Source organism: Calidris pugnax, unplaced genomic scaffold, assembly GCF_001431845.1.
Source record: "Calidris pugnax isolate Ruff unplaced genomic scaffold, ASM143184v1 scaffold1156, whole genome shotgun sequence".
In the NCBI taxonomy this organism is placed as follows: Eukaryota; Metazoa; Chordata; class Aves; order Charadriiformes; family Scolopacidae; genus Calidris; species Calidris pugnax.
Window position 1 is genome coordinate 781666 of NW_015094503.1, and position 16173 is coordinate 797838.

The 16173-nt window shown below is 50.6% G+C and overlaps 1 protein-coding gene and 1 long non-coding RNA gene across 2 annotated transcripts in view; both read left to right on the forward strand.

Moving 5' to 3' along the window:
- FBXO45 (F-box protein 45) overlaps positions 1 to 5118 on the forward strand; it is a 6791-nt gene extending 1673 nt beyond the window's left edge. The window contains exons 3-4 of the mRNA XM_014962951.1: positions 164 to 520; positions 2560 to 5118. Of these exons, the coding sequence (XP_014818437.1) occupies positions 164 to 520; positions 2560 to 2745 (543 nt within the window). The 3' untranslated portion in view covers positions 2746 to 5118. The remainder of the gene's footprint in view (positions 1 to 163; positions 521 to 2559) is intronic.
- Positions 5119 to 11125: 6007 nt separating this feature from the next.
- Positions 11126 to 13743, forward strand: LOC106900812. Its single transcript, XR_001414203.1, has 3 exons — positions 11126 to 11927; positions 12577 to 12662; positions 12798 to 13743. It is a non-coding gene; the product is annotated as an uncharacterized LOC106900812 (long non-coding RNA).
- Positions 13744 to 16173: the final 2430 nt, after the last annotated feature.

Below are 16173 nucleotides of genomic sequence, written 5' to 3' on the forward strand. Positions count from 1 at the left end.
GCCCCTTGGCAGTAATCCCCCCCAGATGCTCAGCAGCCCCCCCAGCCCCTTGGGGACATGCCCCCAGACGTTCAGCCCACCTGCTATTGGAAATCAAGGGAGGACCTTAAGCAATGTGGCAGGATTTTTATCTTCCCCCTCCCTTCTCCTCCTTCTCCTCTAGGTCCGTGCCTTCCACCACGCCTTCAGCACCAACGACTGCTCGCGGAACGTCTACATCAAGAAGAACGGCTTCACGCTGCACCGCAACCCCATCGCCCAGAGCACGGACGGGGCGCGGACCAAGATCGGCTTCAGCGAGGGCCGCCATGCCTGGGAGGTGTGGTGGGAGGGCCCGCTGGGCACCGTCGCCGTCATCGGCATCGCCACGAAGCGGGCGGCCATGCAGTGCCAGGGTTACGTGGCCCTGCTGGGGAGCGACGACCAGAGTTGGGGCTGGAACCTGGTGGACAATAACTTGCTGCATAACGGGGAGGTGAACGGCAGTTTCCCCCAGTGCAATAACGCGCCCAAATACCAGGTGAGCGGGGCTTGGCTCGGGTTGGAAGCTCCACCACGTCTGATGGTGGCCGTCAAGAACCTCCTCCCTCGTGTGTCTTCATTGTCTGCTGAATTGGTCCTAAATGCCCACCTAAAGGTCTCTCTGCCTTCCCTGCAGAAGGCAGATGATTCTGCCTTGTGAGCCTTTTCCCCCTTCATTTATTGCTTCCTCAGGCTACCCCTGTGTGTGGTGTTCAGCACACCTGACCCTCCGTTGTTTCTCCACTTTCATTTCAAATATTGAATGTGAAGCATGTTCCATGGATGTCTGTTTAGACCCCATCTTGCTTTTTTGAAAGAAGAGCTGAAAAGACTGTTGTAGCCTTCTGAAGCAGTGACTCGCCCCACAGCGAGGTGAACGTCTGTGGTATTTTACCCTCTTGTGTGAGGGTGGTGGTGTGAGCTGAGGTTAATGCTTAGGCAAGAGCCTTCCTGCAAAAACCTGCAGCAGCGCTGAGTGCTGCTCCCTTGTTCGCTGGCAGCGTTCCCGTAGGTGACATCCCTTGGCTGGGATACCGAGATGTGATGTTCAGATCATTTCAGGTTATTAAAGAGCGAGGGCCGTTCCACCTTTTTGTCCCTGTAGAAGAGTTTGTCTCTGTTCTGCTGACTGCTCGCACAGCTCCGTTTTGACTGCTGGGTTTCCTCGCGTTATAACTTAAGCTGTGTGCATTATAATTTCCATAGTGTGATGCCCTGGCTTTGTGTGACTCTTGGCTTACGTTTCAGTTGCAGGTGAAGGTCTGTGTAGTAACTTGCATCTGATGTTCCTAAATTTCAAGAAACAGTTGACCGCCAAGCACTTGATTCTGAAGGTTATACCTGCCGGTTTTTGGAAATAATACCTAAAATTAGTGTAATTAAAGAGATTTAGATTTCTTTCCATTGGCATGTTCCCTAGCACAGCACTTTCCAGACCTGACCCTTGGCGGTCGCTTTCTGCTGTCCTTGTCTGGGCCTTGCTGCGGCAGCAGGGTGAGGAAAGGTTTTGAAGCTGTGAGTCTGCAGCTCGCGTGGGGGCTCCGGGGTGAATGCTGTCACTGCTTCCTCTGCGGAGACAGGCGAGAGCTCAAGTTGGTGATCCTTTGGAGTATTTTGTGTTTAGTAAGGCATGTGCGGTGATCCGCTCATAGGAAATAGACTTGAAGGAAACCCATGTGTTTGTTGGTGTTGGTGAGAATGAAAATGTGTTGGCTGGAAGAAATCCCCAGCGTTGGGGCTGGCTGGAGAAGAATTAGGAGTTTGTGTGGTGTCCTGCTGTGCTTGTTGCTGGTGCCCACGACTTCAGGCTATGTCTAAAATAATGTGCACTTCAGACACAGACATGTGTGAGCGCTGTGCGTGCCCAGGTCTGAGTCTCTTGCTGTCTTTAGTGTTGGTTTTGGGTGTGTGTGTATATATATATATTTTAAAAAAAAAAAAAGTTTTTTCATGCTTGTTTTACCTAAGCTTTGAACTGGCATTTCCTTCCACCTTGGTGAGGGAATACCTCTGTCAGCGGCAGCACCTGCGTAGGCAGCAGCGTATTCCAGTGTATTTTTTATGTGGCACTTGCCGTTTTAAGGCAAGTTTATTGTCTTTAAAATTGCTCCTCACAGAGCCATTACTCCTCGGCAATGGCAACAGCTAAATACGGATTTCAGGTAACTTGGAGGCCATTACAAACTTTCCAAAACCCTGCAGTATTCTGAAGTATGTGGCATGTGGTATTCTCACTCTTTGTGCCCTTGCAGGGTTCATATGAGGAGGATTACATTTATTATTGTGTTAGGTATATACTGCCCACTGGACATGGGCAGCAGAGGTACTTGGGGTCCTCATGCGTTTGAGCAAAACTGAGAAAATCCCACCGTAAAATAAATGCAGTCACAAGAGACAGGAAAGCCTTGTGTTAGAATTAAATTGTCTGCTGTGTTCTACATGGGCTGTATTTTATTTTTCTCTCTCCGTTTGAATGTGCTGACTCTTTCTCTGTATTTTTTTTTTTTTTTAATTCCCTTCTCCTGTCTCTGTTTCCAGATAGGTGAAAGGATTCGAGTTATCCTGGACATGGAAGACAAAACATTAGCATTTGAGAGGGGCTATGAGTTCTTGGGAGTTGCCTTCAGAGGACTGCCAAAAGTTTGCCTGTATCCGGCAGTGTCTGCTGTGTACGGTAACACAGAAGTGACTTTGGTCTACCTGGGAAAACCTCTGGACGGATGACGTGGATTGTTCCACTGGGACATGGAGACGTGGATGATCGGGAGGAGAAATCTGCATGTTGGTTAGAGGGAAACATGTTTTAGAGGAAAAACAAGAAGGCGTGGGTGTGTGTCCGAGAACCATCAAGGGAATCACACAGAGTTTGGAAACGGAGGACCAGCCATACTTCAGGAATTGTCTTACATTTCCTCTTTCTACCAGGCCAGAAAAATCCTCAGGGTTGCAGTTGGTTGAGTGGGAAGCTGACACATGCATGTTGCAACAGATTTCATAGCTAAGGTGGCAGTGCGTGACCTCAAATATTTAAGAAAAGATTTGATAGAAAACTGCTTGAGGAAATTAACCTGAGATTTGTAAGTGGCGTGTTTTGTGAAAGACTCCCATTTTAAAACTGCTTGTTCCTTCCCTTCCCTCCTTCGGGCCAAAGCGGGTACCGGGGGAGAGCGAGTCTGGTTGGGTTTTATTTACAATTTTTAACATACTGAGAAGCATGGTCTGTCTGGACTGCCCTTCTCTAGTATAATGATACAAAATGTGTGCAGCTATTTTTAAGTGTATTTTAAGGGTTGTATATATAGAACACGTTGAAAAGAACAGTTAAAAGAAAGGGTTTGCTTTATTCTAACTGGGATATAATTTCTTGAAGGGGAAAAAACCCACCCATGGCGTGGCATCAGAAAATATACCTCGGACAGGTATATGACATTCATGTAAGTGTTCTTCTTCTGTTGTATTGTAAAGCATTTTGGGATGCTCTTGTGGAGTATGGTGCTGCATTGGGTCATTTTCTGTGGAAGTTTCCATAGCTTTAGCATCAGTTTTGTTCTCTGTAGGAAATGCAAAATGTTTTCCCCCCATGTTTCCTTTTGGCCAAAATTTGCGAACCCCTTTAGGAAAGGGAGGTGTGACACAGTGGTGAGCTTGTCTTCCTTTCCGCAGTAAAAATACTAACTTTTACAGCATTCTTAGGCTTTCTAATCACTGTTGCAAAATGTTTCAAACTAATGAAGAAGCAGCATTCAGTTTCTGAACCCAGAACTCGTGTTCAGCTTAAATGGCTTTAGGAGGCTTTCAGACTTGGCTGAACCTTCTTTAATTAAATAAAATCCCCCAGTACCCGAGTGCTCGCCTGCCCGTTTTCAGTCAGGCCAAGTAAGGCTCTTGCCAACCCTTTGATGGGGATTCTGGATCAGGTTCCATGTTCGGGCTTTTCATTTGCACCTTTTTTCTAAAAAAACATGTCCCAACCCCCCCGTGGCGTGCGGGTGCTGGCGTAGGCCGGCCAACGCCGAGAGGTGTGGTGAGGAGGGGCTTTCTGGTGAAACCCCTTTCCTCTGAGGTGGAAAGGTCTGTAGGGAGCCCCAGAAGGGCTCCTTTTACCCAGGGGGGGCACTCAAATCTGTAAGCCCTGTGGCTCTTGACTCTGTATTTTTGTCGGTTGGTGTTTCCCAGAGCCGTATGAACGATTTCAGAATCGGGCGTGCTTTTCAGAGAGGGAGAAGGAAATGTTTGTACAACCTCTTTCTGCTTTATTTGCGCAAGAGAATGTGAATTGCTTAATATCGGACGCTGGCAATTCTCTGAGGGTGGAAGAGAGAGGAATTCCTCTTGGGCTGTTGCTTGCTTTTCCCTCCCGTTACTCGAGGGGTGCGAGCCGGTGAGTGAGGCTGCCGAAGAGCGACCCATGGAGCGCTTTTTACCTAGTAGATAACCAAGTTCTGCCCTGGAACAGAGCACGTATGCTATTACCATTTAAAGAGATGTAAAAGTATTTATTTGTTTTGCGTGGTGTTTATTGCTTAAAGGCAATAGCGAGGTCTGTTCCTCTTGGCTGCGGTAAAGAAACAGAACAGGCAGTGAGAAATGAAGATGTTTTAAGTGGTGCTGAGAAGAACCGAATAAATGAAGTGGGACGGGCATACAAGTTCCTTTTGGGAGAATCTGTTACAAGCATTGATTGTGCTAACCTGTTAAGTATGTATCCGCATAGCAGAGCCGTGGGGCAGGAAGTGGGGAGAAGGGAACAAAACCCTGTCCGGTTCCAGACAATAAACTTGTCCCCAAGGTGAATGGATTCTGGGTGCAGTCCTGCCAGACGTGACCGCCGCGCTCGTTCGTGAATCCAATTAGATGCAAGTAAACCCTGAGAACTTCTGAGGAGTTTTGTTCACAAATTAAGATTGATTTCCGCTCTTCAAACTGCGTCTTACTCTATAAATAATTTCCCTCTAAATTGGAAACGCTGGAAGTTGAACATTCCTTAAGGGTGGGTTTTGCGGGGAGGGGGGGGACTCACTTATGTAAGATTATAACTTATTCCTGGAGACCGATGCTGGCTGTACAAAATATTAAAATAAACTCTGCTATAATTGAGAAGGAGGTATCGTGTGGACTGTTGTCATGGCCCTGCCCTGCCGCTCCACCCAGGCACCTCCTTCCCAGGCCACCTCTCTCTCTCTTTAGCTTTCCACGTGGAAGTTCTGTATTCCGTGGTGCTTTTGGGAAGAAGTAGGTGGTTTTTTAGGAATAAGTAGGAGACTGCGTTGTGATTGCGAGCTCTGAAGCGCTTTTCAAGCTCTCTGCATCAAGAATTAGCTTTGAAGTGGTGAACTTTCGGCTCTGGCGGCTTCTTCAGGAGCGAGGAGGTTTGACGGTGGCTCGCCAAAATATAGAATCACTTTTTGTAGACTGAGGTACTTCAGAGTCAGCGAAACAGATGTTTGAAGTGTTTTCCCTACCACGAGTAGTGATTTCCCTGCTTTGGTCCAGAGGAACATCAACTGTTCATAGCTCCCATAGCAGAAATCAGTCAGATCCACAGGTTTTGTCTTCAGAATCCCGTGGGATGTCTGTCATTTTTCAATAAGGGAGTGTTTTGTCTATCATCGTTTGACTAAAGCTCAGAATTTCATGTGGCTGTGAAATCTGTTAGGACCTTAAAAGTTGGTTGTGTGCTCTGGTCACACATCTGTGTCTGAGGAAGCAAAGAGCTTGATAATGGTTGTTTGTTTTGGGGGAGAGTCTGTCCTGGGCTTCGGTGGTGGCTCCTCGTGTCGGCCTGAAGTTGGTTGGGTGACGACTCTTTCCATCAGAGGATATAGGTTCTGCTGAAACAAACTAATAAGTCAAGATGGCATGTGGTGCTCACCCTGGTGGGGATATTTTCTTGAAAATGTCTGTTTCCTTCTTAAAACGCAGTGGTGAGCCTGCATTTTTGGGAGTCCTTTGTGTGCCTTCTACTGAGAAACACCACTTGGTTTTGTTCCTTTTGGCTGTGTTTTAGGTGACAGAAGTAGCCAGAAGCAGATGGCCTTGGTCCTGTGGGCTGAACTTCTGCTGCCTTGCAATGTGCCCTTGCGGCCAAGAAGGCCAAGGGCATCCTGGGGGGCATCAGGAAGAGTGTGAGCAGCAGGTGGAGGGAGGTCATCCTGCCCCTCTGCTCTGCCCTGGGGAGGCCCCATCTGGAGCACTGGGACCAGTTCTGGGCTCCCCAGTTCCAGAAGGAGAGGGAACTGCTGGAGAGGGGACAGCAGAGGGCTACAGAGATGATGAGGGGCCTGGAGCATCTCTCTGCTGAGGAGAGGCTGAGGGACTTGGGTCTTTTGAGTCTGGAGAAGAGAAGGCTGAGGGGGGATCTGATCAATGCCTGTAAATACTTAAAGGGTGGGTATCAGGAGGATGGGGCCAGTCTTTTTTCAGTGGTGCCCAGGGACAGGACAAGAGGAAATGGGCACAAACTTGAATGTAAGAAGTTCCACCTAAACACGAGGAGGAACTTCTTTCTTGGGAGGGTGGCAGAGCCCTGGCAGAGGCTGCCCAGGGAGGTGGTGGAGTCTCCTTCTCTGGAGACATTCAAACCCACCTGGACACGTTCCTGTGGGACCTGTTCTGGGTGGACCTGCTCTGGCAGGGGGTTGGACTGGGTGATCTCCAGAAGTCCCTTCCAACTTCATATCATTCTGTGATTCTCCTCTGTCTGCCACTGCCTCCAGCAGCTGGCAGGAAGGGATCAGCTTTTCTCTCCATTTACCGGTGATGGACATTTGTACATCTCCTCACCGTGTGGCTGGGTTTTCCAGATGGCTGCCTCTATTTAATTTTTTTTTTCCTCTTCCTCTTGCACTGGGATGACGACACCAGCGATGAATTAAAATAACGCTGCTCGGCCTGCTGTTAGTTTGATCAATGCAAACCCGATTTTCTCTGAGTATTTGAGACGTAACCGGTCCTTGGTGATTCCTAAAACCGTGTATTTCAATACTGATATTTCAGTTCTAGCTAAATCACATTATAAATAGCTCTGGCGCTGGCAGGAGCCCAGCTCTAAGCGCTGTGTGTGCTGCCGTTCTCCGGAACAGCGCCGGTTCTGGCACACCGCGGAGAATTCAGCAAAAGCTATAGGCAGAAAAATGGCATTGCTGAAACCTCTTCTAGGATCCCTTTTACTTTAAAAACCCAGTTTTAAAAATGGTTGGGAGTGTGATGTGTTTGATTTCTATCGGTGATGATAGTCCACCTCGCACTAAGGTATAATTCGGCTGAAAGGAAAATTAATTAAGTGGTAAATGAGTACAGGAAGCTTTTCCTGCAGTGATGCTGAACCTGCTAATTTTTACTGGAAGTGGCTTTTTTCTTACTGCTGTACGACGCTGTGTGTGTTGTGTGACTTCCCAATGAATTCTCTCTGCTCCCCACAAGAGGACAAAGCTAACAGTGCTGCCGGAGCCAAGACTTTGAATTTCCCAAACGTTGGGTAAAAAGAGATGTTTAATGTGGAAACCTTCTCCGTTGGCATTTGCTTCCTGTCCTCTTAAAAAAAAACAACCCAAACTAAAAAACCTCAACGTAAGAGATGATTGTGGAGAAGTGGGTAACAGACATAGAACTTTTTAAAAATATACTTCTTAATTTGAACCTTCGATCCTGAAGGCAAATCTTTGCAGGTCAAAAAATTTATGTTCAGCTGAGACTCCCAAGATCACCTTAAAAGACAGAAAGGGACTTGAGAGGCTCAGATGGAATGTCACCGCTGCCGTGGGCCGGGAGGACGTACCTGTGGTCAGTCACTTGTTGGTCTGCTTTTTCCCAGACTGGCTTTTCTTCCTTTCAGGGATTTATGACCAGGCAATAATGATATCGTCAAAAAAAAAAATAAATTAAATAAATTCTATTGCAGATGGAAAAAAAAACAACCCAACCCAACCTAATTGAAAAGGGATTTTAAATAGACCTCGTTGTATATTACAAGTGTTGTTTATTCTGTAATTTTACCAGCTTGAGAACCGAGAGTGTCTTTTTCCTTCCGTGCCTGCATTTGTGGATTTGTTGTGAACCACCTGGAGTTGTCTCATGTTTGCTTGATTTATTTTCTCTTTTTAATCCATATTGTTCTAGCTGTGATAAAAGCTATATCTGTAGCTTTTTGTATATTTATTCATATATAAATTTATATATAAGAGTGTGGCCAGCAGGTGGAGGGAGGTCATCCTGCCCCTCTGCTCTGCCCTGGGGAGGTCCCATCTGGAGCACTGGGACCAGTTCTGGGCTCCCCAGTTCCAGAAGGAGAGGGAACTGCTGGAGAGGGGACAGCAGAGGGCTACAGAGATGCTGAGGAGCCTGGAGCATCTCTCTGATGAGGAGAGGCTGAGGGACTTGGGTCTTTTGAGTCTGGAGAAGAGAAGACTGAGGGGGGGATCTGATCAACGCCTATAAATACTGAAAGGGTGGGTGTCAGGAGGATGGGGCCAGTCTTTTTTCAATGGTGCCCAGGGACAGGACAAGAGGGAATGGGCACAAACTTGAACATAAGAAGTTCCACCTAAACATGAGGAGGAACTTCTTTGCTGTGAGGGTGGCAGAGCCCTGGCAGAGGCTGCCCAGGGAGGGGGTGGAGTCTCCTTCTCTGGAGACATTCAAACCCACCTGGACACGTTCCTGTGGGACCTGTTCTGGGTGGCCCTGCTCTGGCAGGGGGGTTGGACTGGGTGATCTCCAGAGGTCCCTTCCAACACCATAGCATTCTGTGATTCTGTGAAGCTGAGTCAAAAGTTGAGGCAAGACAAAACCTGATCAGTAACAGGAAGCACAGACCTGTTTTCAAGCCAAGTAGGTGAGCACCTGCTGCGTGTGTCACCTCTCCCTTAGGCCCTCTGTCGCTCAGGAACATGTTAAATCTGCAAGCGAGCAGGATATGGGCTGTTCTCTGTCCACAAAACCTCCATGGTACCCGATTACATGCAACAAACTGCTGGATGCAGCTCCAGCTGCAAGAAGGACTTCGGTGAGTGGAGACTGAAAACCTGCGAGGGAGAAGTTCTTCTGTTCGTGAAGCATCCTACGTGTAGCAGTCAGCCATCTCCCATCCCTTTTGAGCAGGAATTGAAGGGAGCGTGCTCCACCAACTGCAATATGTGACTTCATAATCATGAAGCAGTGGACAAACCCGCCAGCGAGGAAATGGATGTTGACCAGTAATGCTTTTTGGATGATATTCTGAATGCTGCAGTGGTCACAGCCTTTCAGCCTCTTGCTGCTATTTCCAAATCAACACGTTTTTCTTTTTTTTCCTTGGCTTTTTTTTTTCTTGGTTGGTTTGTTTTTTGTGCTCAGGTGACAGAGAATGCTCTACTCCTGCTGGATCCCATCTGACATGGGGCAGCTGAGCCGGTCTGCAGGAGCATAGCTGGCGGGTGGCATCTCACGCTTTGGAAATGCCCAAGAGATTTTCCCTCAGCTTTAGGCTATGATTTTTGTCTTACTCTGGGAAAAATAGTTGATGTATGCAGCACTGGAGCAGAGTTGGAACAAACATTTCACGCTCTCAGTGCCATTAATATGGAAATAAGTTGTTTTTACGTGTCAACCTGTGGCCTGGTGGCCCCGGTGCTGTGTCTGTGCGTCTCTGGGCTGTGGCTGCTCTTCTCAGGAGGAGAATGGGCTACAGGAGGGAAAGGTCTGCTTCATCAATCCATGCATCTGCTTGGACTTTTCCCCCCCTCTGGCATTCCTGGGTTGATTCAGGTCTCAAATTGAAGGTGAAGGTCTGCCTTGAGTCTCTCCCAGGTACAGCTGTGGGAAAGAAGTTTCAGACACAGCAATGGTGTCACCTTCCTGTTAAAGTTTGTTTTAAAAAACAGAGAAACTTAGATCCTGGCAGGTTGGGTTCTTTTTTTTCTGTTTCCTTATGTGAGACCAAGGAGTGCAAGAGGAGTGCAAGACCCTGCAGAGTGGCTTTTCTTTGTCACATGTCCCACCAGTGTCATGCTAGAAAGGAGAGGATGCTGAGTCCCAGGGCTGAAGACCTGGGAAAGGAAGACTTTGGAGCATGAAGGCTCCGGCTTGTGTCCAGCCCTGACCCAAACCCACCTTGAGAAGAGCTGCTTGTGAGACAGCGCCGTGTCACCGGGCTGGTGGCTCTCCTGGCCAGAGGGGGAGGCCGGGTGGGATACGCTTCACTCTGTAAGGAGCTGAGAGAGTTTCACTTCCCTTCGCACTAATGACACAATTACTCACTTCTCTTAAGCAGAACAGCAGCAGGAAGGGAGTACGTGTGACTACAGATGGGAAGAGTTTTTCTTGCCGCAATTTGCATTGCTGAATGATGTCATGGCAATGACTTGTCCGTACCTTCTCCTTCTGGTGACTCAGAGCCTCCAGTCCTGACAGTTTTATGCTAAAAACTTTGGTGAATGTGCTGGAGTATATGGGCTGTGTGTTTTTAGTGCTTTTAATGGTTTATTTTCTGGTGGTGTGCAAAACTGAGATCCATTTATCCACGTGGCAACCCTGTGGGACAAACCTGGGCAATGCTTTCAGGTCTTGGTACAACCAAAGACCAAAGCTGTAGATCTAAGCAACTTGGTCGTGGGGCTTTCCAGCTCTTTGAGGGGATCTGGGAGGAAGGGTTGGTTGTCTTCTCTGCCTCCGGGTACTTGCTTCTCCTGCAGATGTGTTACAGGTAGTTCTCTAGAGCATCTGGACTTCCAGTAGCGTTTATCTCGGCCTGTGCCTCGTCAGGGAGCAGGTGCCCTTGGCTTGCAGTTGCTACAGAAATACAAGGCTCTGCTGCTTCAGCATCTGCTGCGTCCTGCTGCCTGCTCTGCTCCCAAGCCCTTGTGATCTGGATGCTCTGCTGCTCTCCAAGGAGGAGGTTCTTCGCTTGGTGGTGGTGGGCGCCCCGTGCAGACCTCAAAGCCCCGGCCTGGGAAGGGTGGGTGGGTGAAGGCTACGAGAGGCGGCAGGAGCGCGGCCGCAGGGTGGGCTCAGCCGCGTGTGCGGGCGAGCGGAGGGGGAAATGAGATCACTTCTGCGGCTCTCCCTGCTGCGGCCCGCTTCCTCCTCATTTACATCTCGCACGCTCTCAGAGCGGGGAGAAGGAAGAGCGGCGACCGCAGGGAGGGGGCTGCCTGCGGGAGGGGAACCGGGGCGCAGCCTCTCCCCCCGGCACGGGGGTCCGGGCAGTGGCTGTGGCCGAGCCACTGACCAGCTCCCCCCTTCCCTTCCCTTCCCTTCCCTTCCCTTCCCTTCCCTTCCCACACGGCGCCGCGCTCTCAGAAACACGGGGTTGCTTTCTACTAAGACCTATTTCTGCCTTCCTTCTGAGCCCCAGAGAGGATACTTGCACTTTTTTGAGACTAAGTGGTCAAAGGAGGGATCCTCTCTCAAAATGAACAGGTTGCCCAGAGAAGCTGTGGCTGCCCCATCCCTGGAGGGGTTCAAGGCCAGGTTGGAGGGGGCTTGGAGCAACCTGGTCTGGTGGGAGGTGTCCCTGCCCAGGGCAGGGGGGTTGGAACTCAATGATCTCCAAGGTCCCTTCTAACTCTAACCGTGCTATGATTCTAAAATTGCTGCTGTGGGGCTCCTGGTTGGTGTCTGTAGGTCCTCGGTCAAATGTCGTCCAAGCCCAAAGGTGTCACTTTTCTCAGTTGCTCCTGCTGGAAGCTCACCTGGGTCCCTGCAGTCTCATTGCACGTTGTCATTCCTGTGGGGTTATTTCCTTCCCCACCCCTGCCCGAGCTCACGCAGCCCCGATGTCTGCAGGTGTCAGCAACCTGCACCTCGCTCTGCTCAGAACAACACGGAATTGATTCTGCTCTCAGAGAAGTCATCTCTCTCCCCTCTTTCCCTCAGAAAACCTGGCAGGAGCTAGGAGTCTGCTGACGGCTGAAAATGGAGGAGCAGAGGTGAGCTGGGTTGTGGATAAATGGATAATGGTAGAGCAGGAGCCAGCCGGGAGCGTGGGCGGCTGCTGGCGAGGGAGCAGGAGCCCGGTGGCGGCGTCGGCTGCAGGAGGATGCTCTGGCTGGGGGGGTCACAGGCACACAAGCCGCTGCGAAACCAGAACCTGAAGCTTTATTTCAGTGAGCGATGCAAGTGCTAGCACGAGTCTTTCCCTGGAAGAAGGCTGAGCGTGGCCAGGTGTGAGGAACTGGACCTAACGCTAGGTAAACCAGCAGGCAGGCTGTTTGGCTACAGCTGGGGGGGGGGAGAAAAAAAAAAAAAAAAGATTTTGAAAGCTGATTATAAAATGCTCGGTTTTGTCTCTTGGTTTCCCCTGCAAGAAATACACTGGAGGGGAGCTGTGCTTCTTGCAGAGCTCCAGTTCAGCTGCAGCACTGGGGCTGTGGGGATGCCTGTGGACATTGATGCATCCCCACCGTTCTGGGATGGGGCATGTCCTTCATTATTCCCCAGAGGTAAACTGGGTGGATTCCCTTGGGAAATTCAGCCAGGTGAACCTCCAGAATTGTAGTTAAAAGTTGAGCTGTCCAGCTGGCCATTTTGCCTTTTGGCCACATAATGAATGATCTTTTTTCTTTCTTGTGTTCATAGTTCATCTTAAATTAGAAGCAACTGCTGCTACCAGCAGCCTCTGAGAGACCGTAGACTTTCAGCTTCCCTTGTTTTATCCAGAGCAGGTGATTAAATTAAATAACTTCTTCACTTGTGTCTTCTTGATACCTTTGTGCTGCCTGTGCACACTTCAGCCAAGCAGCAAATGAGAATTTGGTGTGGGTTTTAAAGATAAAATTTGGATTTTCTTTAATTTTCAGAGTCTTTGCTGACCACAGTGCCTGGGAATGAACGACTGGAGGGAGATGCTGGAGGAGCAGCCACTCCTCCCTTTCTGATGAGGTCCAACAGACGAGATGCTGCTGGCAACGGAGTGGTCGGTCAAGGCTATCTAATAATTTCAGTAACGCTTTTTGCAGTGTCCCACGAGCCTGGAGATCATGGTGTTTCTGTAGGTATTTATCTAAGCCTTCCCAGGCTTGTTTCCCAGAGCAGCAGGTTCTTCTTCCTGTCTCTTTCCCTTTGCAGGGCTGTTCTCTCTCTCCTTGTTGGGCAAAACACTGGTGACGGAGCAGAGCCAGAGGCTTTCCCGGGGACACTTTGTGCCATCGTGCCTTGTGGAACGACTTGTTTGATCCTCTCCAGTTCTCCATCGCAGTGGGAGCAGAAGCAGCCCATGGAGAAACATTTCTCTTTCGCTTTGCCTCGACTCATCCAAGACCGTGGTCCTGCTGGTGTGTGAACCGGGAGAGACCTTTCTCTTGGTGCTTCCATTCCGTAATAAATCATGTTTCCTGCAGGAAAACCAGGGGCACGCCAAGGCGCAGCGATGGGGGTGCTCTTTTCTGTTGCGGTTTCTCCTTTTCCCCTGGGTCCCGTGTTGGAGAAGCAGTCCTGGCGCGACCAGGGAGCTGCCCTCCCCTTGCAGCTTTTCTCTTGGTTTGTGTTCGAGGGGAAAAAGATGGTTTGGAGGGAAGAGGAGGTGGGAGGAATGGAGGAAGGTCACCGGGTAAAGCATATGGGGATTCCTGGTCCTCTCCTACAGCTGCAGGAATTGCAGCTGCGTGTGTGGACATTGCTCCAAGAGGCTGAATCTCCTTCAATTTAACCCACCTGTGCCACTGAGCTGGGTTGGAGCTTCATGAAGAGCTGATCAGAGCAGCAGCTCGATCCCTATCCATTTTACTGTGCTGATATTAAAAAATAAATAAAACCCCCTCAAAGCGCACATCCAGTCCTTACTGGGAGGGCTGGGCGGGGGCATGATGCTGCTTGAGAGGAAGAGGAGGGGAGCAAGCAGCAGCTTTGGGACGTTTTCAGAAACCATCTGGCTGCAGGATGTGGGGAAAGTGTGAAAAGCGACGCTGCTGCCAGCTGCCCCAGCACGGAGCCAGCGGCCGCTCTGCGGGGACCAGCCCCGGTGTGTGGCTGCTTGCCAGGCAGGACAGGGTGGCCAAAATGTGGCTGGGTGGTGGTGGGGCTCACCCACCCCACAGTGCCCCATCAGCGAGCACCTTCCCTGCTGGGGAAAGAGGGTTACACAGGCTTGGCTTTGATCACTAAAGCAACAGGCTGGGGATGAAGCAGAGGATGAAACAGGGGATGAAGCACGTTGTTTTCTTTCCCAGCTCCTCCTGGGCTGCAGGGAGGAAGCTGGTTTGACCCCTGGGACATCACCTCATTTGGTGGCAGCACAGGAAGGAATCTCATGGGAAGTTCTCCCAGGAGCCTCCAGATTTCCCCAGGGTGGAGCATTGCTGCAGGGGAGGATGCTCGAGCTTTACTGTCTCAGGACTTCCCAGCCCTGGGGCAAATTTCTGCCAGCTCCTGTGTCTCCAAGCATCAGATCATAGAATCTTGGAATCATTCAGGTTGGAAAAGACCCTTGGGATTATCCAGTCCAATCATCAGCCCTACTCTACAAAGTTCTCCCCTACACCATATCCCCCAACACCGCATCTAAACGTCCCTTAAACACATCCAGGGATGGGGACTCAACCCCCTCCCTGGGCAGCCCGTTCCAGTTTCTGACCACTCTTTCTGCGAAGAATTGTTTCCTAATGTCCAGTCTGAACCTACCCTGTTGCAGCTTGAAGCCATAAAGTGGTTTTGGTGTGGGTTGGGCTCGTGGCAGGGTTTTGGGGCTGAGGAGGGGTTTTGTAATCACCGGCCAGTCTCAGCTCTTCGTGTGACCTCGAGCAGCACCATGGGAATTTTGCCCGAGCTGCAGAGCTTCTGCCATCTGCTCCACTTCGCTTGGGTGAGGAGCGCTTCTCTCTTTTCCTTCTTGATTTTTATACTTCAAACTTCCTTGAAAATGGAGGAAATGAAACCACAGGGCTTTTCCGTGAGTGACATGGGAGAGCTCAGTCCCCGTCCAGAGAAGAAATGAAATTTAGGGTGAAGGCAGAAACTCCTTTGTGGTGGCTGCAGGAGTTTGGGAGCCACTTGGCCTGGCAGGTGGGGGTGACCCAGGTTGTGATGTCCTTTGGCTCTTGGCCTGCTCCAGTAACACGGTTCATCTCCCAACTGCTGCAGAAGGTCCTGTTGGTGCCTGGGACGAGGAGCATGGATGTTACCAGGTGGTACCTGCAGATCCCACTGGACAGGGTCCTGTTGCAGGGCTGAATCCTTTCTCCATAGTTTTGAGCCCTTTTCCAGCCAGATAAATCGAGGCAAACCATTTTCCCACTAGGCGTCTGGATTTGCTGGGGATTTAGGAGTGGATGAGGACCCTGGGAGAGGGGAGTGATGGGGTGGGAAGGGAGATGGAGAGCAGTGGTGGATGGGGTGAGGAAGATGAGGCCCTCCCTGTTCACATTGCCCTGGAAACGTGGATTTTTGTTTCTATCTGCCTCGGCAGTTGTGAAAAAAGCCACTTATGGTGACTTTCATGTAGGGATCAGCACTCGGGAGGTCCCTGTATCTAGATGGGTCTGACTTGCACCGTGGGTGCTGGGGTTGCTGAAATCCTGGGCAGCCCCAGGAGACCCAAAGGTCTGTGGGTGGTGGGATCTGAGCATCCAGAATCTCACCCAGACAACGCGAGGGGCTGGGCGCTGGTGTCCCAGAGTGGGGACTCAGCCTCTGGGGACATGATCAACCTCGGCTTGGGATGCGATGGGGACCAACAGCATCTTCTGCCCCCTCAGGAAGCACATCCCTTGGCTCCTGTGGAAGCCCCCGTGCTGGGCGCTGGAGGCAAGCAGGGGACCCGAGGGACACGAGGGGTGTAGGTGTCACACGGGGGGAGTGCCACCCAGCTGGTGGCGTTTCTCCAGCCCCGGCAGGGTGGGTGGCTTGGCTCTGCAGGCAAGAACCCCCCGCCCCAGGTCACTAGCTCTGCTGCCCAAAACCCTTGCAGGGGTTTTGCTGCTGGAGCCGTGCGGAGGAGTCGCAGCGTGAGGGTTGTCCCCAGTGCTGGCTTGTCCCTGGGAGCGGCGGGAGAGCCAGGAGCCGTGGGGGGGCCGGTTCCCCCTGGCACCCCCCTCCCTGCCTGCCCGGCCCCTGCGGTTCCTCCTTGCTGGGGAGCTGGTGCGAGTGCATGACCCGGGGTGTAAGTGCTGAGATCAGTAAGCGAAGTGCCTGGCCACGCTCTCTGCCTCCATGTGACTGCAGTTTCCGTTAGCTCCTTCC